Below are 25,393 nucleotides of genomic sequence, written 5' to 3'. Positions count from 1 at the left end.
TAAAAAGTTACAGGACAGAACGAACAAACTATTGCTCTTACCTCTTCAGACGCTGGCCTCCTGTCAGGCAGCACTAGTGTGTTTGCATGGCTGCCCGGGACTATAGTAGATCCTATACTCATTCTGGGTCCTACTAGCATGTACCGTTTGTCTCCAGATCTGTACTGGATGCTGTGACACAGGGTCCCATCATAATTAGTCTCTTGTAGATATTTAGAAGTATAGTCTGTGGTTTTGGAGCACTGCATTGCAATCAGCACGATGATACTGATGAGAAAAAGTGTTGAAACTGAGCCCAAAGTTATCATCAGGTAAAAAGTCACATTATTCTCCTCCTCATTCTTTGTTGCACTTTTAACATCAGAAGCAGCAAAAGCCTCTTTGGGCTCCACAACTTTGACAAGCACAGTAGCTGTTGCTGAGAGCGAAACGTTCCCATTGTCTTTCACCAGTATGACTAGTTTATGCTCAGCCTCGTCTGTCTCTGTGAATGAGCGAAGTGTTCTGATCTGTCCTGTATAGCGGTCCAAACCAAAGAGACTGTGGTCAGTAACGTCCTGCAGTGAAAACAGTAACCAGCCGTTATATCCTATATCAGCGTCATAGGCTCTGACTTTAGTCACCAAGTGTCCTGCGTTCACATTGCGGGGAATCTCCTCCACACCTTCAGCAGAACCGTTAGAGCTGACTGGATACAGGATGACTGGAGCGTTGTCGTTCTGATCCAGAATGAACACGTTCACTGTGACGTTGCTGCTTAGTGACGGAGTTCCAGAATCTGTGGCAACAACTTGGAACTGGAAAGTCTTCAGTGTTTCAAAGTCAAAACCTTTTAGCGCCAAAATATCTCCAGTTTCAGAGTTTATGTTAAGAAATGATGTCACTTTATTTTCATAACCTGCATTCCTGAGAATATGATACGAAATAAGCGCATTATCTCCCTCGTCGCGATCAGAGGCTCTTACAGAAAACAAAGAGGCCCCTGGGAGGTTATTTTCGGTGATGTAAAAACTATAGGGGCTCACAGAAAACATGGGACTATTGTCATTAATATCTGATACAAACACGCTTATAGTCTTTTCGGATGTTAAGGCTGGTTCACCTGCGTCTTTAGCGATTATTGTAATATCATATATTGATTGCTGTTCCCTGTCAAGCTGTGACTTAGTGACAACAGCGAACATGTTATCTTGTATTGAAGGGGTTAATGTAAACGGGCTGTCTTCGGCTACATAGCTGATTATTTTGCCATTCAATGCAGAGTCTAAATCAGTAATGCTGATCAGCGCTATGGTTGTTCCTGGTCTAGAGTCCTCTGAAACGGCACTTGACAACGATGCCACTTCTATTTCAGGAGGATTATCGTTTGTATCTCCAATTTTAATGATGACACTTTTATCTGTTCTGAATGGAATGCTTCCCTTGTCAGATGCCTGTATATCAATGTCATAGCTGTCCTGTTCCTCAAAGTCTACACGACCTTTCACAATTATCTCCCCAGTAACAGAATCGATATCAAACAGCTCTCGAATTTTACCTTTTACATCACTGCCGAATGAATAAACCACTTCCCCATTGGGACCGTCGTCCAGATCTGTTGCGTTAACTTGGATGACTGTTGTGCCAGCTGGGGCGTTCTCTTGTAGCACGGCGGAATATGTGTCTTTGGTGAACACTGGCATATTGTCATTAACATCTAGAACATCTATGTATATTTCAACTGTGCCTGTCTTTGTGGGATTTCCGCCGTCTATAGCAGTCAACACCAATTTATGACTACGTTTGGCCTCTCTGTCAAGCTGCCTCTGTAATTGTAAAATTGGAGTTTTACCATCTCTGCCGCGGTCCTTAATCTCTAAACGAAAATGATCATTCTGACTGATTTTATACTGTTGGACGGAGTTTGTTCCACCATCCGGGTCGTGTGCATTTTGCAACTGATATCGTGCCCCTGGCAACGCAGACTCTGAGATCTCTAGCCTCTTTGTTTTCTCTGGAAATGTGGGAGAGTGGTCGTTTAAATCTGTTATCTCCACGGTGACATAATGAACTTCTAGTGGGTTTTCGAGAACAGTTTTAAGGTTAATTAAACATGCACTGCTCTCCTTACATACTTCCTCCCGATCTATTTTATGGTTCGCATAAAGGATCCCGTCATTCTCATTTACCTTGAAAAGAGGTTCAGTCGAGCCGGACATAATACGAAATCCCCTCTGCTTCATTAAATTCAGGTCAATTCCCAAATCTTTAGCTATATTTCCAACAAAGCTTCCCTCTTTGAGCTCTTCAGCTATAGAGTATCTCAACTGTGCTGAGGCTACTCTGAAAAATAAAAGCAAAAACAAAACGGCGATTAAATTCGATTGCTGTCGCCATGCCTCCCGTCCTCTTTGTTTCATGTTTTGAGGTAAAAGTACAAATCCAAACGCGTCCAACATTGTCCACCTATCTATATTTGCGTTTCCATCACAGCACAAACTATATTTATGTCTCCTTAGAATGTATTTTGCAAAAAACAGTCACGGAGGCCTAATCCAAGTCTGCCAGCTAAATGTTGTCTAACCAGTCTGAACGTAGTAGGGGCGGATTCATGTGGATCCTGCGCTAAGACGCTATAAGGCTTTATACTGATAAGGTACTGCCACCCTGTGAATGTCTGCAATAATGCATTTCATGACGTTATACAAATTACTACTAAATGTCACTGTATGTGTTCAATTGTTTTGAATAAAACAGTTCATCATGTGGGCTAAATCCATTTTCAGCACCATGACAAAGCGGATCCTTAAATTAGCATGTATATGCAATATAACTATTTACTCACCTCTCCAGATGTCCCTCTCCTGTCAGGCAGCACTAGTGTATTCGCATGGCTGCCGGGGACTATAGTAGATCCTATACTCATTCTGGGTCCTACTAGCATGTACCGTTTGTCTCCAGATCTGTACTGGATGCTGTGACACAGTGTCCCATCATAATTAGTCTCTTGTAGATATTTAGAAGTATAGTCTGTGGTTTTGGAGCACTGCATTGCAATCAGCACGATGATACTGATGAGAAAAAGTGTTGAAACTGAGCCCAAAGTTATCATCAGGTAAAAAGTCACATTATTCTCCTCCTCATCCTTTGTTGCACTTTTAACATCAGAAGCAGCAAAAGCCTCTTTGGGCTCCACAACTTTGACAAGTACAGTAGCTGTTGCTGAGAGTGAAACGTTCCCATTGTCTTTCACCAGTATGACCAGTTTATGCTCAGCCTCGTCTGTCTCTGTGAATGAGCGAAGTGTTCTGATCTGTCCTGTATAGCGGTCCAAACCAAAGAGACTGTGGTCAGTAACGTCCTGCAGTGAAAACAGTAACCAGCCGTTATATCCTATATCAGCGTCATAGGCTCTGACTTTAGTCACCAAGTGTCCTGCGTTCACATTGCGGGGAATCTCCTCCACACCTTCAGCAGAACCGTTAGAGCTGACTGGATACAGGATGACTGGAGCGTTGTCGTTCTGATCCAGAATGAACACGTTCACTGTGACGTTGCTGCTTAGTGACGGAGTTCCAGAATCTGTGGCAACAACTTGGAACTGGAATGTTTTCAGAGTTTCAAAGTCAAAACTTTTCAGCGCCATAATGTCTCCAGTTTCAGAGTTTATGTTAAGACTGAATGATTGGAGTTTGTTATTCTCTTTTCCAGCTCTCAAAATATGGTATAAAATACGAGAATTATCACCCTCGTCGTGGTCTGATGCCCTCACAGAAAACACTGAAGCTCCTGGAGAGTTGTTCTCCATAACATAATATGTGTAAGGGCTGGCTAAAAACTTTGGACTGTTATCATTCACATCTGATACAACAATACTAATGCCTTTTTCAGAAGACAACGAAGGAACACCTGCGTCTTTTGCAACAATTGTAACATCATATATGGACTGCTTTTCTCTATCCAAGGGCGATTTTGTGACTATAGAATACATGTTGTCTTGTGTTGAAGGTGATATTATGAAAGGTACATCTTTACTAAAGGAGCAAATCACTTTCCCGTTAAGACCAGAGTCTTTATCAAGAACACTGATTAATGCCACAGTGGTTCCCAGTCTTGCATCCTCTGGTATTGCCCTTGAAAATGATGTAACCTCTATATGAGGGGCGTTATCATTCACATCAACAATATTCACCAACACACTTTTGTCTGTCCTCAAAGGAGCTGATCCTTTATCAGACGCCTGTATATCAATTTCATAACTTTCCTCTAATTCAAAGTCTATCAGATCTTGAACAATAATGTCACCTGTAGTTGGATCTACACGAAAAAGTTCACGTATTCTGCTGTTCACATTTTTTCCTAATGAATACGCAATCTCGCCATTAGATCCTTCATCTAAATCAGAAGCATTTACTTTTATAATTGTTGTGCCAATGGGAGCATTCTCATCCAAACGTACAGAGTATGTGTCTTCGTTGAATACTGGCATATTATCATTGACGTCTAAAACGTCAACTGTAATTTCAGCTCTTCCAGATTTACTTGGTTTCCCTCCATCAATAGCTGTAAGAAGCAATTTATGATTTGTCTTTGTTTCCCTATCCAGCGTCTTCAGTAAAACTAAAATTGGTATCTTTCCATCTTTTCCACGATCTTTGACTTCTAAACGAAAATGATCACTAGGACTTAGTTTATACTCCTGGATTGAAAACTGACCAACATCAGGGTCGTGTGCTGCTTGCAGCTGGAGGCGCAAACCTGGTACAACTGACTCTGAAATTTCGAGACGTGACTCTTTCGTTGAAAAGGTAGGAGAGTGGTCGTTCACATCCAGCACCTCTACAGTCACATAATGAATTTCGAGAGGGTTTTCCAGCACAGTTTTTAAGTTGATCAAGCACACACTACTCCGCTCACAAACCTTCTCCCTGTCAATTATTCGGTCAACGTACAATAACCCGTCGTTCTGGTTTACATGAAAAAATGACTCAGTGGAACCCTCAACAATGCGGCATCCTCTCTCTTTCAGTGTGTTCTTCTCCAATCCCAAGTCCTTCGCTATATTCCCAACAACAGTTCCTTCTTCAACTTCCTCAGCGATGCAATATCTTAACTGCGCCGAAGCTCTGCTCCACATCAAAATTATTGAAACAATGAAAGCGATCCACCGCCATTGCGCTCTCGATGTTCCACGTCCTTTCTGCTCCATAACTAGAAATTAAAAATTTATCCCGATGATTCAGAATAACGACTCCTTCATCAAAAGAAAAATAGATGTACCTAAAATAATATGTACATTTTCCAGTGTATAATCAAAATCACGGACGCTGAATATTCGCTGTGAGAGTACAGGATGTATCCAGTACTGAAATGCGAAAACCCATCCCACAAGGGGAGGAACCATATATTTGACAAAAGGTTTTTTTATTTTTCTCTTTTTTTTAACATACTGATAATTTGAGAATTACCACCGTGTTTCACAAAATTTCTACACAAACATAAAAAATTTAGAAAAAAAGGGGTTTTAAAAAAAAATATTTTTTTTTTTTTTTTTATACACAACCGCTGCTTTTATAAAAAAAAAACATTAAAAAAAAAAAAAAAAATTTTAAAAAAACAATGGATAGCGATATTACCACACTTCCCCAAACCCCAAAAAACACATCTCACAAAACAAGAAATGTGTATTTGTGCTAGTACCTCAGCTATAAAAAAGTGTACAGTAAAGAGACATGTTTAGAATTAAACGCAAACCAAAGTTTGAGCCATGTAAACCACCTTACCTCTCCAGATGTCCCTCTCCTGTCAGGGAGCACTAGTGTATTCGCATGGCTGCCCGGGACTATAGTAGATCCTATACTCATTCTGGGTCCTACTAGCATGTACCGTTTGTCTCCAGATCTGTACTGGATGCTGTGACACAGTGTCCCATCATAATTAGTCTCTTGTAGATATTTAGAAGTATAGTCTGTGGTTTTGGAGCACTGCATTGCAATCAGCACGATGATACTGATGAGAAAAAGTGTTGAAACTGAGCCCAAAGTTATCATCAGGTAAAAAGTCACATTATTCTCCTCCTCATCCTTTGTTGCACTTTTAACATCAGAAGCAGCAAAAGCCTCTTTGGGCTCCACAACTTTGACAAGCACAGTAGCTGTTGCTGAGAGTGAAACGTTCCCATTGTCTTTCACCAGTATGACCAGTTTATGCTCCGCCTCGTCTGTCTCTGTGAATGAGCGAAGTGTTCTGATCTGTCCTGTATAGCGGTCCAAACCAAAGAGACTGTGGTCAGTAACGTCCTGCAGTGAAAACAGTAACCAGCCGTTATATCCTATATCAGCGTCATAGGCTCTGACTTTAGTCACCAAGTGTCCTGCGTTCACATTGCGGGGAATCTCCTCCACACCTTCAGCAGAACCGTTAGAGCTGACTGGATACAGGATGACTGGAGCGTTGTCGTTCTGATCCAGAATGAACACGTTCACTGTGACGTTGCTGCTTAGTGACGGAGTTCCAGAATCTGTGGCAACAACTTGGAACTGGAACGTTTTCAGTGTTTCAAAGTCAAAACTCTTCAGCGCGGTGATGTGTCCATTATCTGAATTTACATTCAGGAAGGTTGTTAAATCATTCTTTCTAGCAATATGATATGAAATAGCTGCATTGTCATTTGCATCATTGTCCTTTGCGCTTACAGAGAATATCGACCCTCCAGCAACGTTATTTTCTACCAGATAAAACTGTATTGGATTTTGAGAAAATTGTGGACTGTTGTCATTTACATCTGATATCTGGATGTTGAGAGTTTTATCAGTAGATAAGGGAGGTTCACCACAATCGGTGGCTTTTATTGTTATTTCATAATGTGACACCTCCTCTCGATCCAAAAATCCCTTCGTGACAACTGAGTACGTGTTTTCCTTAAAAGAAGGCTTTAATTCAAAAGGCACGTCCTCGGTAATGCGTGATATTATTTTTCCATTGACACCAGAGTCTTTATCCGTCACACTAATAAGTGAAATAACTGTGCCAGGCTTTGAGTCTTCAGACACTGTATTTGACAGTGATGTCACTTCTATTTCCGGTGGATTGTCATTAACGTCTTTTATCTTTATTATAACTTTACACCTGCTTATTAGCGGAGGCGTTCCTTTGTCAGATGCCTGAACATCTAGTTTATAAATCTCCGTTTCCTCAAAATCCAACGTCCCTTTCAATTTAATTTGTCCACTTAAACTATCTAATTCAAATATCTCGTAGATTTTACGTGCTAATGTTTTGCTAAGGCTGTACTCTATTTCTCCATTGGTCCCTTCATCTGGATCTGTTGCATTCACTCTTGTAACAGTAGAACCAACTGGGACGTTTTCATATATTTCTATTTGGTAAGTATCCTGACTAAACATTGGACGATTATCATTAATATCAAGAACTATAATGGAAACATTTAGTGTCCCTGATCTGTGAGGTTTACCTCCATCAACTGCTGTAACAAATAGCACGTGTTTATTCTTTTGTTCTCTGTCTAAGGACTTTTTCAGCACTAAAAATGGTATTTTGTCCTCATCACTTTGACTAACATCTATTTCAAAGTGATCATTTGATGTTAATGTATATGTACGAATAGAATTACTTCCAGCATCCGGATCACGGGCTGCGTGCAGATCGAATCGCGTTCCCGGAGATGCATGTTCAAATATTTGAAATTGCTGTTCCTTTTCTGAAAAACTGGGGGAGTGATCATTTACATCCGTAATTTCTACAACTACGTAGTGTATTTCCAAAGGGTTTTCAACAAGGATTTTCAGCTCCATTAGACACGCACCACTACCGTGACACAGCTCCTCTCTGTCGATCTTTTTACGGACCTGTAACGCACCATTGTCCGTGTTTACCTCGAAAAAAGCGTCCTTGGATCCTGACACAACACGAAATCGTCGATCAATTAAAGAGGTTTTGTCCAGACCAAGATCCTTAGCAACATTTCCAACAACGGTTCCTTCTTTCATCTCCTCTGGAATAGAGTATCTCAATTCAGCCAGAGCCTGCTTTCCGAAAATCAGCAGTAAGGACAAATGAAAACCAAGCAAAAAATATATACTTGATCGACATCGTATTTCGCTCCCCATCGTTATCCAACAACACACACACACACACCTGTTTCTGCAGCAAATCAAATGTGTATATCAGCCCAGTTAGTATTGTTTGTTTAGAAAACGTAAAACACCGTCTCAGCCAACTCGCACTCTCAAATCAGATGTATCCTCTGCTGTGTGTACCAAACAAAAGCTTTCTTATGGGAGGGACTGAGTCTTTAATGGGCTTTTTGATGTAACAGTGACACCAAGAGGGCAGCATTTTAGTCGATTTAAAGTCCTTAAAATGGCAATACCTGTATAGTTTAATCAGAAAATTCACCTTAAGATGTTTAAACAGAAGAGGCGATAAAGCAGTTGTGAAATTACAACATGATCCCAAACGTGGAATTCAATGGATGGGCTCTATCCTTAGAGCTATATACTAATTTGTTCTTTCTGCTACACACAGAACAAGCTAACTGTATGAATTAGTGAAATGCCATGCTCAGAAATAATAAAAATGTTTGTTATTGTTTTTTGGTTTTTTGCTTTGCTCATATTCCTGATTGCACATAGTACAGAAAAGTAAAGTCAGTGTATTTTAGTATCATATATAGCGATTCCAAGCATAATTATTTGTGTCTATTATTATACATTTTGCACAATCGTGATAAATACTGCCAACACAAAACTAACTATATTAGTGTAAGCAGGCATTGTTCAGAATTGTATTACAATTTTAGATGGTTGGTGGTAAAGCTCTTTGCTCACATGTTTCCAAAATGAGGCTACCATTAAGTAACCCATTTACTTTGTTTAATTTCTCACTGGGAAAGAAGAATAAGTTATTTCAGGAACACCTCTGGTGTTCACAATGAGAAAGTTGTGCATCAGACAGAAGCTTAAGTAAACAGAAGCAGGAAGCTGAGGCCAGCATTATAATAAGTATACAAACTCACATTGTTTCTTTTGGAAACAGAAAACACAATAATACCTGTATCATACATTTATGAAGGCATTTAAACGAGCTGACTAAGACAACAAGTCCATGAACCTCAAATAATGGGATATGCATTTGAACAACAAAAACACAACACTTGCTACATTAAACTCTTACCTCTCCAGATGTCCCTCTCCTGTCAGGGAGCACTAGTGTATTTGCATGGCTGCCCGGGACTATAGTAGATCCTATACTCATTCTGGGTCCTACTAGCATGTACCGTTTGTCTCCAGATCTGTACTGGATGCTGTGACACAGTGTCCCATCATAATTAGTCTCTTGTAGATATTTAGAAGTATAGTCTGTGGTTTTGGAGCACTGCATTGCAATCAGCACGATGATACTGATGAGAAAAAGTGTTGAAACTGAGCCCAAAGTTATCATCAGGTAAAAAGTCACATTATTCTCCTCCTCATCCTTTGTTGCACTTTTAACATCAGAAGCAGCAAAAGCCTCTTTGGGCTCCACAACTTTGACAAGCACAGTAGCTGTTGCTGAGAGTGAAACGTTCCCATTGTCTTTCACCAGTATGACCAGTTTATGCTCCGCCTCGTCTGTCTCTGTGAATGAGCGAAGTGTTCTGATCTGTCCTGTATAGCGGTCCAAACCAAAGAGACTGTGGTCAGTAACGTCCTGCAGTGAAAACAGTAACCAGCCGTTATATCCTATATCAGCGTCATAGGCTCTGACTTTAGTCACCAAGTGTCCTGCGTTCACATTGCGGGGAATCTCCTCCACACCTTCAGCAGAACCGTTAGAGCTGACTGGATACAGGATGACTGGAGCGTTGTCGTTCTGATCCAGAATGAACACGTTCACTGTGACGTTGCTGCTTAGTGACGGAGTTCCAGAATCTGTGGCAACAACTTGGAACTGGAACGTTTTCAGAGTTTCAAAGTCAAAACTCTTTAGTGCTGAAATGTGTCCATTATCAGAATTTACATTTAGGAAAGACATTATGTCATTTTGACTCCCTCCTCTCACTATATGGTATGAAATAGCTGCATTGTCATTCAAATCATTGTCTGTTGCGCTTACAGAAAATATTGAATTTCCGGGAACATTATTTTCTACCAGATAAAACTGTATTGGATTTTGGTCGAAATGTGGACTGTTGTCATTTACATCTGATATTTGAATGTTGAGAGTTTTAACAGTAGATAAGGGAGGTTCACCACAATCGGTGGCTTTTATTGTTATTTCATAATGTGACACCTCCTCTCGATCCAAAAATCCCTTCGTGACAACTGAATAAATGTTCTCCTTATAGGAGGGCTTTAATTCAAAAGGCACGTCTGACGTTATGCTCGATATTATTTTTCCATTGACACCAGAGTCTTTATCCGTCACACTAATAAGTGAAATAACTGTGCCAGGCTTTGAGTCTTCAGACACTGTATTTGACAGTGATGTCACTTCTATTTCCGGTGGATTGTCATTAACGTCTTTTATCTTTATTATAACTTTACACCTGCTTATTAGCGGAGGCGTTCCTTTGTCAGATGCCTGAACATCTAGTTTATAAATCTCCGTTTCCTCAAAATCCAACGTCCCTTTCAATTTAATTTGTCCACTTAAACTATCTAATTCAAATATCTCGTAGATTTTACGTGCTAATGTTTTGCTAAGGCTGTACTCTATTTCTCCATTGGTCCCTTCATCTGGATCTGTTGCATTCACTCTTGTAACAGTAGAACCAACTGGGACGTTTTCATATATTTCTATTTGGTAAGTATCCTGACTAAACATTGGACGATTATCATTAATATCAAGAACTATAATGGAAACATTTAGTGTCCCTGATCTGTGAGGTTTACCTCCATCAACTGCTGTAACAAATAGCACGTGTTTATTCTTTTGTTCTCTGTCTAAGGACTTTTTCAGCACTAAAAATGGTATTTTGTCCTCATCACTTTGACTAACATCTATTTCAAAGTGATCATTTGATGTTAATGTATATGTACGAATAGAATTACTTCCAGCATCCGGATCACGGGCTGCGTGCAGATCGAATCGCGTTCCCGGAGATGCATGTTCAAATATTTGAAATTGCTGTTCCTTTTCAGAAAAACTGGGGGAGTGATCATTTACATCCGTAATTTCTACTATAACATGGTGCATTTCCAAAGGGTTTTCAACAAGGATTTTCAGCTCCATTAGACACGCACCACTACCGTGACACAGCTCCTCTCTGTCGATCTTTTTACGGACCTGTAACGCACCATTGTCCGTGTTTACCTCGAAAAAAGCGTCCTTGGATCCTGACACAACACGAAATCGTCGATCAATTAAAGAGGTTTTGTCCAGACCAAGATCCTTAGCAACATTTCCAACAACGGTTCCTTCTTTCATCTCCTCTGGAATAGAGTATCTCAATTCAGCCAGAACCTGCTTTCCGAAAATCAGCAGTAAGGAAAAACGAAAAGCAAACCAACAATAGTCACTTGAGCGAGATCGTCTTTTACTCCCCATTGTTGTCCAACAACAAATACACACACAGGAGCCAGTTTCTGCAGCAAATCAAATCTACCCGTACGTTTAGTTTCCCATGTTTAGAAAGCACACCACACCATCTCATCCAACTCGCACCCTTACATCTAATGTATCCTCTGCTGTTTGTACCAAACAAAAGCTTTCTTCTGGGAGGGGCTGAGTCCTTTATGGCCTTATTGGTGTAACAGTGACACCAAGAGGGCAACATTTTAAACCATTTAAAGTCGTTAAAATGGTATTCCAGGGTATATACTTTGGTCAGCAAATCCACTTGGAGATATAACAAAAACGGAGATAAAGCAGGTTTTGGAAAACGAATATGATTACAAACGCGTAATGCTATGGACAGGGCATAGAGCTATGTAGGCTACATTTTCTTCTCTGCCACACAGAAAAAAAAGTATGAATCAGTGAAAGTCCATCTTCAGAAATAATCCAAATAGCAAATACTCTAAATTGGAACATACATGAAGTGTCAGAAAAAATTGCTAACCCAATTGTATTCTTTTTTTTTCTTTGCTCATATTCTTGCTGGAAAACAGTGAAGTCAATGCATTTCAGCACCATGAATAGCGATTCCAAACATACTAGCAGTTTTTTTCTGTCTTAACCACATTTGCGTCCTAAATTATGAATGCCTATTGCATAATGATCATGAATACTACCAACACAAATAACCAAGAGCATGTGAGTGTATGCAGACATTGTTTTGATTTTTAATACAATTTTATATGGTGGTGGAAAAGCTCATTGCAGAAAAAGAGAATAGAATCACGTAAGGGATTAGCTTTTTCAGTTCTACCACTTGGAAAGATGGATCATTGTATAGAAATACCTATAGTGTTCATAATGACTAGTGTATGGGTGTGTATAAGAGAGTCCAGGGATTAAAGGAGCTAAGAGAAAATTGTGCATCAGACAGAAGAACTTGAAAACAGAAGCAGGAAGCTGAATCCAACATTATAGTAAGTTGATGAACTCACATCTGTCCTTTTGAAAACAGAACACACAATAACGTGTGACAAACATGTCTGAAGGTAGTTTGAACATGCTGAATAAGACACCAAAATTCCACAAACCTCAAACAATGTGATATATATCTGAATAGAAAACGCCACACTTGCTGCATTTTAAAGTCTTACCTCTCCAGATGTCCCTCTCCTGTCAGGGAGCACTAGTGTATTCGCATGGCTGCCGGGGACTATAGTAGATCCTATACTCATTCTGGGTCCTACTAGCATGTACCGTTTGTCTCCAGATCTGTACTGGATGCTGTGACACAGTGTCCCATCATAATTAGTCTCTTGTAGATATTTAGAAGTATAGTCTGTGGTTTTGGAGCACTGCATTGCAATCAGCACGATGATACTGATGAGAAAAAGTGTTGAAACTGAGCCCAAAGTTATCATCAGGTAAAAAGTCACATTATTCTCCTCCTCATCCTTTGTTGCACTTTTAACATCAGAAGCAGCAAAAGCCTCTTTGGGCTCCACAACTTTGACAAGCACAGTAGCTGTTGCTGAGAGTGAAACGTTCCCATTGTCTTTCACCAGTATGACCAGTTTATGCTCCGCCTCGTCTGTCTCTGTGAATGAGCGAAGTGTTCTGATCTGTCCTGTATAGCGGTCCAAACCAAAGAGACTGTGGTCAGTAACGTCCTGCAGTGAAAACAGTAACCAGCCGTTATATCCTATATCAGCGTCATAGGCTCTGACTTTAGTCACCAAGTGTCCTGCGTTCACATTGCGGGGAATCTCCTCCACACCTTCAGCAGAACCGTTAGAGCTGACTGGATACAGGATGACTGGAGCGTTGTCGTTCTGATCCAGAATGAACACGTTCACTGTGACGTTGCTGCTTAGTGACGGAGTTCCAGAATCTGTGGCAACAACTTGGAACTGGAACGTTTTCAGTGTTTCAAAGTCAAAACTTTTTAGCGCCGAAATATCTCCAGTTTCAGAGTTTATGCTGAGAAATGACGTCACTGAATTTGCATAAACTGCATCTCTTAGAATATTGTACGAAATAAGAGCATTATCTCCTTCGTCACGATCAGACGCAGTTAAATAAAACACCGACATTCCGGGAGGGTTATTTTCAGTGACATAAAAATTATATCGGCTTATTGAAAACTCTGGGCTGTTATCGTTAACGTCAGAAACAACAACTCTTAATGTCTTTACAGACGTTAAGGCTGGTTCGCCTGCATCTTTTGCGATTACTGTTACATCATAAATCGATTTATTTTCCCTGTCAAGCTGCAACTTTGTCACGACAGCGTACATGTTGTCCTGTATTGATGGCGTTAGTGTGAAAGGGACATCGCCTTTTGCAAAGCTTATAATTTTCCCGTTTACTCCAGAGTCCAAATCGGTAATGCTAAGAAGTGCTACCGTTGTTCCTGGTCTGGAATCCTCTGAAATTGTGTTCGACAGTGACGTTACCTCAATTATAGGTGCATTGTCATTTATGTCTTTAATATTTACAGTAACGCTTTTTTCAGTTCTAAACGGAACAGCACCGCTGTCAGATGCCTGGATATTAATCTCGTAACTGTCATCCACTTCATAGTTTAATTGTCCTTTCACTGTTATTTCACCTGTGTTCGGGTCGACATCAAACAGTTCGCGCACCTTACTATTCACATTACCAAAAGAATAGCTAACATCTCCATTTAATCCGTCGTCCATATCTGTGGCATTTACTCGTATGACTATTGTTCCAATTGGCGAATCCTCATTTATCTCTACAGAATAGACATCTTTAGTAAAAACTGGCGCATTGTCGTTCACATCTAATATGTCTATAGATATTTCCATGGTCCCTGATTTAGGAGGTTTACCCCCATCCATGGCTGTGAGCAGTAGTTTGTGGCTGCTAGAGGTCTCTCTGTCTAACGGGCTTTGTATCTGTAAAACAGGCACTTTGCCATCTTTCCCGCTATCTTTCACCTCTAGACGAAAATTATTATTAGGACTTAGCCTATACTGTTGAACGGAATTCACACCACCATCTGGATCGAGAGCAGCATGCAACTGAAATCTGGTTCCCGGTAAGGTGGACTCTGAAATCTCTAGCCTTTTGTTGTTCTCCGGGAAAGAAGGCGAATGGTCATTTATGTCTAACACTTCCACAGCAACATAATGGATCTCCAGTGGGTTCTCTAGCACGGATTTAAGGTTTATCAAACATACATTAGTCCGCTGGCATATTTCCTCACGGTCAATATTCCGATTTACGTATAAAATCCCATCATCTTGGTTTACCTGGAAAAGGGGTTCACTGGAGCCAGAAACGATACGAAATCCCCTTGCTTTTAATATATTAGAATCTATTCCCAGATCCTTTGCTATATTCCCAACAGCAGTCCCCTCTTTGATCTCTTCCGATATAGAATATCTTATCTGTCCAGATGCATTGCCGAAAATCAAATTAAAAGCCAGCACGAGGACCACCCATTTGCTTTCTTGTCGCCAGGAGTCCGTTCCGCTTTGTTCCATTGCTTATGGACAGTTGATAAATCCAGTAAATACCAAGTGATCTACAGACTGTTTACATATCCATTAATTGAGAACAAAAACCACCGTCTTATAATGCGCTCGGTTTGTCTAGACGACAAAATCGTTGGAACAAATTACATTCGGAGGAAAATGGTCTGCCCTTCTGAATGCTTCAGAGGCAGTCCCAGAGACCCATGGATGGTGAACTACTGTAATTCGTATTTCTGGTTGTTTAGTGCCACCATGCGATTCTATCACACAAACTGATTTAGTCAACTTCTACAACACAATCTTACAACCAAACACTGTACACGAAGAGGCGATTCATTGACAATATCACATGACACCAAGCCAGTTATGCTCACAATTAAAAATTGATTAATTACGATGTTGTATAATCATTTAGATCATTTTTTATTTGATAATATATTATATTATATTGATATATATATAAGTGAAATTCTACGACTTCATCAAAACACAAGTCTACAAACCTTATAGCATAACTAGCTTAAACAAATGCGTAGTAAGTAAGTAATATTTTTTATGTATGGTGATATTTATTAAATCACCTCATTGACTTAGAATGTGTTCACTGTCACTGATATTTAAGGCCCTTTATGTTTATATTAATGTGCTTCACACCAGCATGATAAACAATATTTAAACATATCTTACCTCTGAAATTGCGGACCTCCTGTCAGGGAGCACTAGTGTATTCGCATGGCTGCCCGGGACTATAGTAGATCCTATACTCATTCTGGGTCCTACTAGCATGTACCGTTTGTCTCCAGATCTGTACTGGATGCTGTGACACAGTGTCCCATCATAATTAGTCTCTTGTAGATATTTAGAAGCATAGTCTGTGGTTTTGGAGCACTGCATTGCAATCAGCACGATGATACTGATGAGAAAAAGTGTTGAAACTGAGCCCAAAGTTATCATCAGGTAAAAAGTCACATTATTCTCCTCCTCATCCTTTGTTGCACCTTAAACAAGCAGCAGCAGCAAAGCCTCTTTGGGCTCCACCACTTTGACAAGCACAGTAGCTGTTGCTGAGAGCGAAACGTTCCCATTGTCTTTCACCAGTATGACCAGTTTATGCTCCGCCTCGTCTGTCTCTGTGAATGAGCGAAGTGTTCTGATCTGTCCTGTATAGCGGTCCAAACCAAAGAGACTGTGGTCAGTAACGTCCTGCAGTGAAAACAGTAACCAGCCGTTATATCCTATGTCAGCGTCATAGGCTCTGACTTTAGTCACCAAGTGTCCTGCGTTCACATTGCGGGGAATCTCCTCCACACCTTCAGCAGAACCGTTAGAGCTGACTGGATACAGGATGACTGGAGCGTTGTCGTTCTGATCCAGAATGAACACGTTCACTGTGACGTTGCTGCTTAGTGACGGAGTTCCAGAATCTGTGGCAACAACTTGGAACTGGAATGTTTTCAGAGTTTCAAAGTCAAAACTCTTTAGTGCTGAAATGTGTCCATTATCAGAATTTACATTTAGGAAAGACATTATGTCATTTTGACTCCCTCCTCTCACTATATGGTATGAAATAGCTGCATTGTCATTCAAATCATTGTCTGTTGCGCTTACAGAAAAAATAAAATTTCCGGGAACATTATTTTCTACCAGATAAAACTGTAAGGGGGTTTGGTCGAAATGTGGACTGTTGTCATTTACGTCTGATATCTGGATGTTGAGAGTTTTAACAGTAGATAAGGGAGGTTCACCACAATCGGTGGCTTTTATTGTTATTTCATAATGTGACACCTCCTCTCGATCCAAAAATCCCTTCGTGACAACTGAGTACGTGTTCTCCTTATAGGAGGGCTTTAATTCAAAAGGCACGTCTGAGGTTATGCTTGTAATAATTTTGCCATTTGTACCGGAGTCTTTATCCGCCACACTGATGAGGGAAATAACCGTTCCCGGCTTTAAATCTTCAGACACTGTATTTGACAGTGATGTCACTTCTATTTCCGGTGCATTGTCGTTGACGTCTATTATTTGTATAATGACTCTGCACTCACCTGTCAATGGTAGTGTTGCTTTATCTGATGCCTCAACATCCAGTTTATAAACGTCGTTTTCTTCATAGTCCACTGCTCCTTTAACTCTAATCTCTCCGGTTAATTTATCCAATTCAAAAATGTCAAAGATTTTTCGCCTCAAGGTATTTCCGAGGCTGTACTCAACTATGCCATTGGTGCCTTCATCGGGATCCGTTGCATTCATTTGAAATATTGAAGTGCCGATTGGAGCATTTTCATATATTTCTATTTGGTAAATCTCCTGACTAAATATCGGACGGTTATCATTACTGTCAAGAACAATAATGGAAACATTTAGTGTCCCTGATCTTGGAGGTTTGCCTCCATCAACTGCTGTAACCAGTAGTGTGTGTTTGTCCTTTTGTTCTCTGTCTAACGATTTCTTCAGCACTAAAAACGGTATTTTATCCTCATCGCTTTGACGGATATCTACTTCAAAATGATCATTTGCTGTCAAAGTGTACGTACGAATAGAGTTAATTCCAGCATCGGGGTCACGAGCCGTGTGCAGTTGAAATCGCCTTCCTGGCAGTGTGTGCTCAGCTATTTCAAATCGTTGTTCTCTTTCAGGGAAACTAGGAGAGTGATCATTTACATCAATAATTTCTACAATTACGTAGTGTATTTCCAACGGGGTCTCAACAAGGATTTTAAGCTCCATTAGACACGCACCGCTGCCCTGACAGAGCTCCTCTCTGTCAATATGCTGGTGGACGTACAATGCCCCATTATTCTGGTTTACTTCAAAGATAGCGTCCTTACTTCCAGACACAACACGGAACCGTCGATCAATCAAAGAGGTGATTTCAAGGCCAAGATCCTTCGCAACATTTCCAACAACAGTTCCCTCTTGTACCTCCTCTGGAATAGAGTATCTTATCTGAGCCAAAGCCTGTTTTCCGAATAGCAGCAGTAGAGCCAAATAAAAAGCAAACCAGGAGCAGTCCTTTGTCCGAGTTTTTGTATTCGTCCCCATCGTTATCCAACAACACATATGCTTCGACAAGCAGTTATTATAGTCCAAACGCTGAATATCGCATATTGTAAAATCCTAAGCGTGATTTCATCGGCTGGTGTGTTTGATTCAAACACCTTACTTGGGCTATTTAGTAGGAAACAAAAGCCTTTAAAGGGGAGGGACAAAGTCGTCTATGGTTTCCCGATGTAATAGTGACACCCAGAGGTAATTTCTAAGAACAAACTTTACTACATATTACATATGCAAAATTTGAAGTGTTGCATTCTTTTAGATGCCATGTACCTACCAAGATGCTTATGCATTCAACTTTAACTTTTCGGCTTCTTTAACATTGCATTACTGTTTGACTTGTCCATGCGTGTCAGCACCATGGACTGCAAACACAAATAGTGCACATCCTTTCCCTCTTTTAATATTAGTTCAGTATTAAAATAACTAAGTCCATGCATAATGCCCAAACAACTCAAAAGAAACCCTGTTACATATACAAACCTTTCATTATTGGTTAGAAGTTGTAATGGCCTGAGGCCTGACTTCCAAAAACTTACTACGTGCAAATATAGATAACAATTACAATTTTGCCTGTAACCCAGAACATGTTAATTTAAGCACCATGGACAGCGGTCACAATCAGTGGAAATACTCTCCTCTTTACAAAGAATGAACTCTTTTTTTTACGTATTTCAAATGTGTTAGTTTTCATCATGGTTATTATATGTATATCAATGAACAAGATGCACAAACATTGAGAGTAGAGAGCACAGTGGCCGTTATAGACGGAGCTATCTTGCCACATCCAACATTTTTCTTCATTGACTTGCCTTTTTACATCCCTATCTATGTCAACAAGCACTTTGTATGATAAACGAGAATAAAACATACTATTAACTTAAACAAACCTAGTATAATCTGTACAAAAAAAGCAACACACTTAAGACATTTTTGAGTTTGGTGCCAGTTATATTTCATACTTTTCTCTGTGGTAAAGGCTTGAGAGACATGATGTAAAGCAAACTTTGAGCAAAACACAGACAAAGAATTGTATGCTTGTAAAAAATATTTTATAACACTTTGTTTTCTTACCTCTCCAGATGTCCCTCTCCTGTCAGGGAGCACTAGTGTGTTTGCATGGCTGCCCGGGACTATAGTAGATCCTATACTCATTCTGGGTCCTACTAGCATGTACCGTTTGTCTCCAGATCTGTACTGGATGCTGTGACACAGTGTCCCATCATAATTAGTCTCTTGTAGATATTTAGAAGTATAGTCTGTGGTTTTGGAGCACTGCATTGCAATCAGCACGATGATACTGATGAGAAAAAGTGTTGAAACGGAGCCCAAAGTTATCATCAGGTAAAAAGTCACATTATTGTCCTCCTCATCCTTTGTTGCACTTTTAACATCAGAAGCAGCAAAAGCCTCTTTGGGCTCCACAACTTTGACAAGCACAGTAGCTGTTGCTGAGAGTGAAACGTTCCCATTGTCTTTCACCAGTATGACCAGTTTATGCTCAGCCTCGTCTGTCTCTGTGAATGAGCGAAGTGTTCTGATCTGTCCTGTATAGCGGTCCAAACCAAAGAGACTGTGGTCAGTAACGTCCTGCAGTGAAAACAGTAACCAGCCGTTATATCCTATATCAGCGTCATAGGCTCTGACTTTAGTCACCAAGTGTCCTGCGTTCACATTGCGGGGAATCTCCTCCACACCTTCAGCAGAACCGTTAGAGCTGACTGGATATAGGATGACTGGAGCGTTGTCGTTCTGATCCAGAATGAACACGTTCACTGTGACGTTGCTGCTTAGTGACGGAGTTCCAGAATCTGTGGCAACAACTTGGAACTGGAAAGTCTTCAGTGTTTCAAAATCAAAACTTTTTAGTGCCAAAATGTCTCCAGTTTCAGAGTTTATGTTGAGAAAAGACATTATGTCATTTTGATTCCCTCCTCTCACTATATGGTATGAAATAACTGCATTGTCATTCAAATCATTGTCTGTTGCGCTTACAGAAAATATTGAATTTCCAGCAACATTATTTTCTACCAGATAAAACTGTATTGGATTTTGGTCGAAATGTGGACTGTTGTCATTTACATCTGATATCTGGATGTTGAGAGTTTTAACAGTAGATAAGGGAGGTTCACCACAATCGGTGGCTTTTATTGTTATTTCATAATGTGACACCTCCTCTCGATCCAAAAATCCCTTCGTGACAACTGAATAAATGTTCTCCTTATAGGAGGGCTTTAATTCAAATGGCACGTCTGACGTTATGCTCGATATTATTTTTCCATTGACACCAGAGTCTTTATCCTTGAAACTGATAAGAGAAATCATTGTGCCAGGTTTTGAGTCTTCAGACACTGTATTTGACAGTGATGTCACTTCTATTTCCGGTGGATTATCATTAACGTCTTTTATCTTTATAATGACTCTACACTCACCGGTCAGTGGAGGTGTTCCTTTATCGGATGCCTCAACATCCAGTTTATAAACGTCGTTTTCTTCATAGTCCACTGCTCCTTTAACTCTAATCTCTCCGGTTAATTTGTCCAATTCAAAAATGTCATAGACTTTTTTCTTAAGAGTTTTTCCGAGGCTGTATTCAATTTCGCTATTGGTGCCTTCATCGGGATCTGTCGCATTAATTTGAAATATTGAAGTACCGACTGGAACATTTTCTTTTATTGCAATTTGATAAATCTCCTGACTAAATATCGGACGGTTATCATTACTGTCAAGAACAATAATGGAAACATTTAGTGTCCCTGATCTTGGAGGTTTGCCTCCATCAACTGCTGTAACCAGTAGTGTGTGTTTGTCCTTTTGTTCTCTGTCTAACGATTTCTTCAGCACTAAAAACGGTATTTTATCCTCATCGCTTTGACGGATATCTACTTCAAAATGTTCATTAGACGTCAAAGTGTACGTACGAATAGAGTTAATTCCAGCATCGGGGTCACGAGCAGTGTGCAGTTGAAATCGCCTTCCTGGTAGTGTTTGTTCAAATATTTCAAATATTTGTTCTTTCTCTGGAAAACTAGGAGAGTGATCATTTACATCAGTAATTTCTACAATTACATAGTGTATTTCCAACGGGTTTTCGACTATCACTTTTAGCTCCATTACGCAGGCACCGCTGCCCTGACAGAGCTCCTCTCTGTCGATTTTCTTATGGACGTACAGAGCCCCATTGTTCTGGTTTACCTCAAAAAATGCATCCTTAGATTCAGAAACAACGCGGAATCGTCGGTCAATCAAAGAGGTGATATCAAGGCCAAGATCCTTCGCAACATTTCCAACAGCAGTTCCATCTTTTACTTCCTCTGGAATAGAGTATCTTATTTCTGCCAAACCCCGTATTCCGACGAACAACAGTAGAGCCAAATGAAAAGCAAACCATGAGCAGACCCTTCTTCGAGTTGGCCTTTCAATCACCATTGTTATCCAACAACACATTAATACACAAAAACGTCACTGCAATAAATGTCTATATCAAACCGGCTTTGAGTTCATATTTACAAAAAGCACAAAACTATTCCGTCTGGTGGCGAGCTCCATTCAAATGCCTTTTCTGCTTTTTTCAGAAAGCAAACAAAAGCTTTATGAGGGGAGGGACGATATTTCCTTTGGTTTCCCACTGTAATACTGACATCTAGAGGTAATTGAGAAAGTACAAGGATATGTATACTCAAATTAAACAAATGCATCAACCCAATTGATCAGGTTTGTACCAATACACTTCAGGAATTAAACATCAGATTTGTCTGGCAAATAAGGTGATGCCTCTTGATGGTATGGAAAAGCGCATTAGTTTAAGTTGTTAAAAAAATACTGCAGTTAACAGGCTTTAAAAAGTAATGCTTTTTTGTTTATTTAATTTAACTTCGTTTTGCAATTTGTTCTGTTTGATTAAAAAAGCAATTGCGTTTCAGCAACATGGATATAGATCTGAACGAAGCGTTTCGCCATTTTAAAGAAAAGGAGTTCCGTCTCATGCTCAGTACTCGTAAGTATCAACGGAAACACCAGGAATTTCAAACTTTCCTATTAGTTGTATTTTATGATTTGGATGCATGTTAACATAAATATCACAGACACACTGCAAAAATATAGTTTGCAATGTTTGCTGTTTCGTTCGTTGGCAAGAGTAAAGCCAAAGCATTTCTGTACAGTGGACAGCAGTCATAATTAGGCGAAGATTGTGGTCTTTGAAATGGCTGACATAAAATCAGCTATTTTACATATTTGAAATGTTTGGTATGTCTTAGCTTACATAGGCTTGAACATTACAAACAAGTAGTAGGTGAAGATATGAACAAAGCTAAAACTCTGCAGTTGGCCTTTGCCGAAACAGTTCAGGAAAGGAACTAAGCTTTTGGTGCTCTGACTTGCATACCTACATACCTTCTTTTGGAAACCCTGAACACCGTCTGGTGAAAACAGTGTATGTAATTAAAGTCAGACTAACGGGTAAATGTTCAAATAATAAGCATCACTTAATCAGACTTGTAATATGGTAGAGTTTGTTTTGAGCTATTTTGTGGGGGGGTTTGTACAAGGGTCTTTAGACATGTGAAGAAAAAAATAGGCAGTTGAACACAAAGCAAGGACCGAACATAATGCATATATAAATATCATATATCCAATAGTTCTCAAGCTCTTACCTCTCCAGATGCCCCTCTCCTGTCAGGGAGCACTAGTGTATTCGCATGGCTGCCGGGGACTATAGTAGATCCTATACTCATTCTGGGTCCTACTAGCATGTACCGTTTGTCTCCAGATCTGTACTGGATGCTGTGACACAGTGTCCCATCATAATTAGTCTCTTGTAGATATTTAGAAGTATAGTCTGTGGTTTTGGAGCACTGCATTGCAATCAGCACGATGATACTGATGAGAAAAAGTGTTGAAACTGAGCCCAAAGTTATCATCAGGTAAAAAGTCACATTATTCTCCTCCTCATCCTTTGTTGCACTTTTTAACATCAGAAACCCCAAAAGCCTCTTTGGGCTCCACAACTTTGACAAGCACAGTAGCTGTTGCTGAGAGTGAAACGTTCCCATTGTCTTTCACCAGTATGACCAGTTTATGCTCAGCCTCGTCTGTCTCTGTGAATGAGCGAAGTGTTCTGATCTGTCCTGTATAGCGGTCCAAACCAAAGAGACTGTGGTCAGTAACGTCCTGCAGTGAAAACAGTAACCAGCCGTTATATCCTATATCAGCGTCATAGGCTCTGACTTTAGTCACCAAGTGTCCTGCGTTCACATTGCGGGGAATCTCCTCCACACCTTCAGCAGAACCGTTAGAGCTGACTGGATACAGGATGACTGGAGCGTTGTCGTTCTGATCCAGAATGAACACGTTCACTGTGACGTTGCTGCTTAGTGACGGAGTTCCAGAATCTGTGGCAACAACTTGGAACTGGAATGTTTTCAGTGTTTCAAAGTCAAAACTTTTTAGTGCTGAAATATCTCCAGTTTCAGAGTTTACATTTAGGAAAGACATTATGTCATTTTGATTCCCTCCTCTCACTATATGGTATGAAATAGCTGCATTGTCATTCAAATCATTGTCCGTTGCGCTTACAGAGAATATTGAATTTCCAGCAACGTTATTTTCTACCAGATAAAACTGTATTGGATTTTGGTCGAAATGTGGACTGTTGTCATTTACATCTGATATCTGAATGTTGAGAGTTTTAACAGTAGATAAGGGAGGTTCACCACAATCGGTGGCTTTTATTGTTATTTTATAATGTGACACCTCCTCTCGATCCAAAAATCCCTTCGTGACAACTGAATAAATGTTCTCCTTATAGGAGGGCTTTAATTCAAAAGGCACGTCTGACGTTATGCTCGATATTATTTTTCCATTGACACCAGAGTCTTTATCCGTCACACTAATAAGTGAAATGACTGTGCCAGGTTTTGAGTCTTCAGACACTGTATTTGACAGTGATGTCACTTCTATTTCCGGTGGATTGTCGTTGATATCTAGGATTTTTATAACGACTCTACACTCACCTGTTAATGGTGGTGTTGCTTTATCTGATGCTTCAACGTCGAGTTTGTAAACGTCGTTTTCTTCATAGTCCACTACTCCTTTAATTTTAATTTCTCCAGTTAATTTATCCAAATCAAAAATCTCATAGATTTTTCGCCTCAATGTTTTACCAAGGCCGTATTCAATTTCCCCATTAGTGCCTTCATCGGGATCCGTTGCATTCATTCTAAATATTGAAGTGCCGATTGAAACGTTTTCTTGTATTTCAATTTGATAAATCTCCTGACTAAATATCGGACGGTTATCATTAATATCAAGAACAATAATGGAAACATTTAGTGTCCCTGATCTTGGAGGTTTGCCTCCATCAACTGCTGTAACCAGTAGTGTGTGTTTGTCCTTTTGTTCTCTGTCTAACGATTTCTTCAGCACTAAAAATGGTATTTTATCCTCATCGCTTTGACGGATATCTACTTCAAAATGGTCATTTGCTGTCAAAGTGTACGTACGAATAGAGTTAATTCCAGCATCGGGGTCACGAGCCGTGTGCAGTTGAAATCGCCTTCCGGGTAATGTTTGTTCAGCTATTTCAAACGTCTGTTGTTTTTCAGGGAAACTAGGAGAGTGATCATTTACATCAGTAATTTCTACAATTACGTAGTGTATTTCCAACGGGGTCTCAACAAGGATTTTAAGCTCCATTAGACACGCACCGCTGCCCTGACAGAGCTCCTCTCTGTCAATATGCTGGTGGACGTACAATGCCCCATTGTTCTGGTTTACTTCAAAGATAGCGTCCTTACTTCCAGACACAACACGGAACCGTCGATCAATCAAAGAGGTGATTTCAAGGCCAAGATCCTTCGCAACATTTCCAACAACAGTTCCCTCTTGTACCTCCTCTGGAATAGAGTATCTTATCTGAGCCAAAGCCTGTTTTCCGAACAGCAGCAGTAGAGCCAAATAAAAAGCAAACCAGGAGCAGTCCTTTGTCCGAGTTTTTGTATCGGTCCCCATCGTTACCAAACAACACATATGCAGACAGGATCCGGTTACTTCGACAAACAGTTATTTATGTCCAACACGCTGAATATCGCATATTTACAAAATCCTTATTGTGATTTAGTCGGCTGGTGTGTTTGATTCAAACACCTTACTTGCGCTATTTAGCAGGAAACAAAAGCATTGAAAGGGGAGGGACAAAGTCGTCTATGGTTTCCCGATGTAATAGTGACACCCAGAGGTAATTTCTAAGAACAAACTTTACTACATAGTAAATGCTACATATGCAAATTATGAAGTTA

At 40.1% G+C, this 25,393-nt stretch overlaps 5 protein-coding genes and 1 pseudogene across 6 annotated transcripts in view; all 6 read right to left on the bottom strand.

Annotated features, from left to right (window-relative positions):
- Positions 1-8,237, bottom strand: part of LOC120567189 (protocadherin alpha-C2-like) — a 153,391-nt gene extending 145,154 nt beyond the window's left edge. The window contains exon 1 of one of the 2 annotated variants that reach the window (XM_039814067.1): positions 5,763-8,237. In XM_039814067.1, the coding sequence (XP_039670001.1) occupies positions 5,763-8,108 (2,346 nt within the window). In that variant the 5' untranslated portion in view covers positions 8,109-8,237. Of the gene's footprint in view, positions 1-41; positions 2,576-5,762 lie in introns of those variants that run through there. The other variant, XM_039814059.1, reaches the window with a different exon arrangement.
- Positions 1-21,720, bottom strand: part of LOC120567230 (protocadherin alpha-3-like) — a 56,064-nt gene extending 34,344 nt beyond the window's left edge. Inside the window, exon 1 of the mRNA XM_039814142.1 lies at positions 19,170-21,720. Within this exon, the coding sequence (XP_039670076.1) occupies positions 19,170-21,542 (2,373 nt within the window). The 5' untranslated portion in view covers positions 21,543-21,720. The remainder of the gene's footprint in view (positions 1-19,169) is intronic.
- LOC120567239 (protocadherin alpha-8-like) lies at positions 2,798-5,337 on the bottom strand. The gene has a single exon (XM_039814147.1). The coding sequence runs from the start codon at positions 5,186-5,188 to the stop codon at positions 2,813-2,815; it is 2,376 nt and encodes a 791-aa protein (XP_039670081.1). The 5' UTR covers positions 5,189-5,337; the 3' UTR covers positions 2,798-2,812.
- Positions 9,163-11,667, bottom strand: LOC120567243 (protocadherin alpha-8-like). The gene has a single exon (XM_039814149.1). The coding sequence runs from the start codon at positions 11,527-11,529 to the stop codon at positions 9,163-9,165; it is 2,367 nt and encodes a 788-aa protein (XP_039670083.1). The 5' UTR covers positions 11,530-11,667.
- LOC120567242 (protocadherin alpha-3-like) lies at positions 12,681-15,244 on the bottom strand. Its single transcript, XM_039814148.1, has one exon. The coding sequence runs from the start codon at positions 15,048-15,050 to the stop codon at positions 12,681-12,683; it is 2,370 nt and encodes a 789-aa protein (XP_039670082.1). The 5' UTR covers positions 15,051-15,244.
- A 1,003-nt stretch (positions 21,721-22,723) lies between the features above and the next one.
- Positions 22,724-25,326, bottom strand: LOC120567233 (annotated as a pseudogene).
- Between the last annotated feature and the right edge of the window lie 67 nt (positions 25,327-25,393).

Source organism: Perca fluviatilis, chromosome 10 (genome assembly GCF_010015445.1).
Source record: "Perca fluviatilis chromosome 10, GENO_Pfluv_1.0, whole genome shotgun sequence".
Lineage (NCBI taxonomy): Eukaryota > Metazoa > Chordata > Actinopteri > Perciformes > Percidae > Perca > Perca fluviatilis.
The sequence above is the reverse complement of the archived record's forward strand: the minus strand, read 5'-3'. Positions and strand labels throughout refer to the sequence as shown.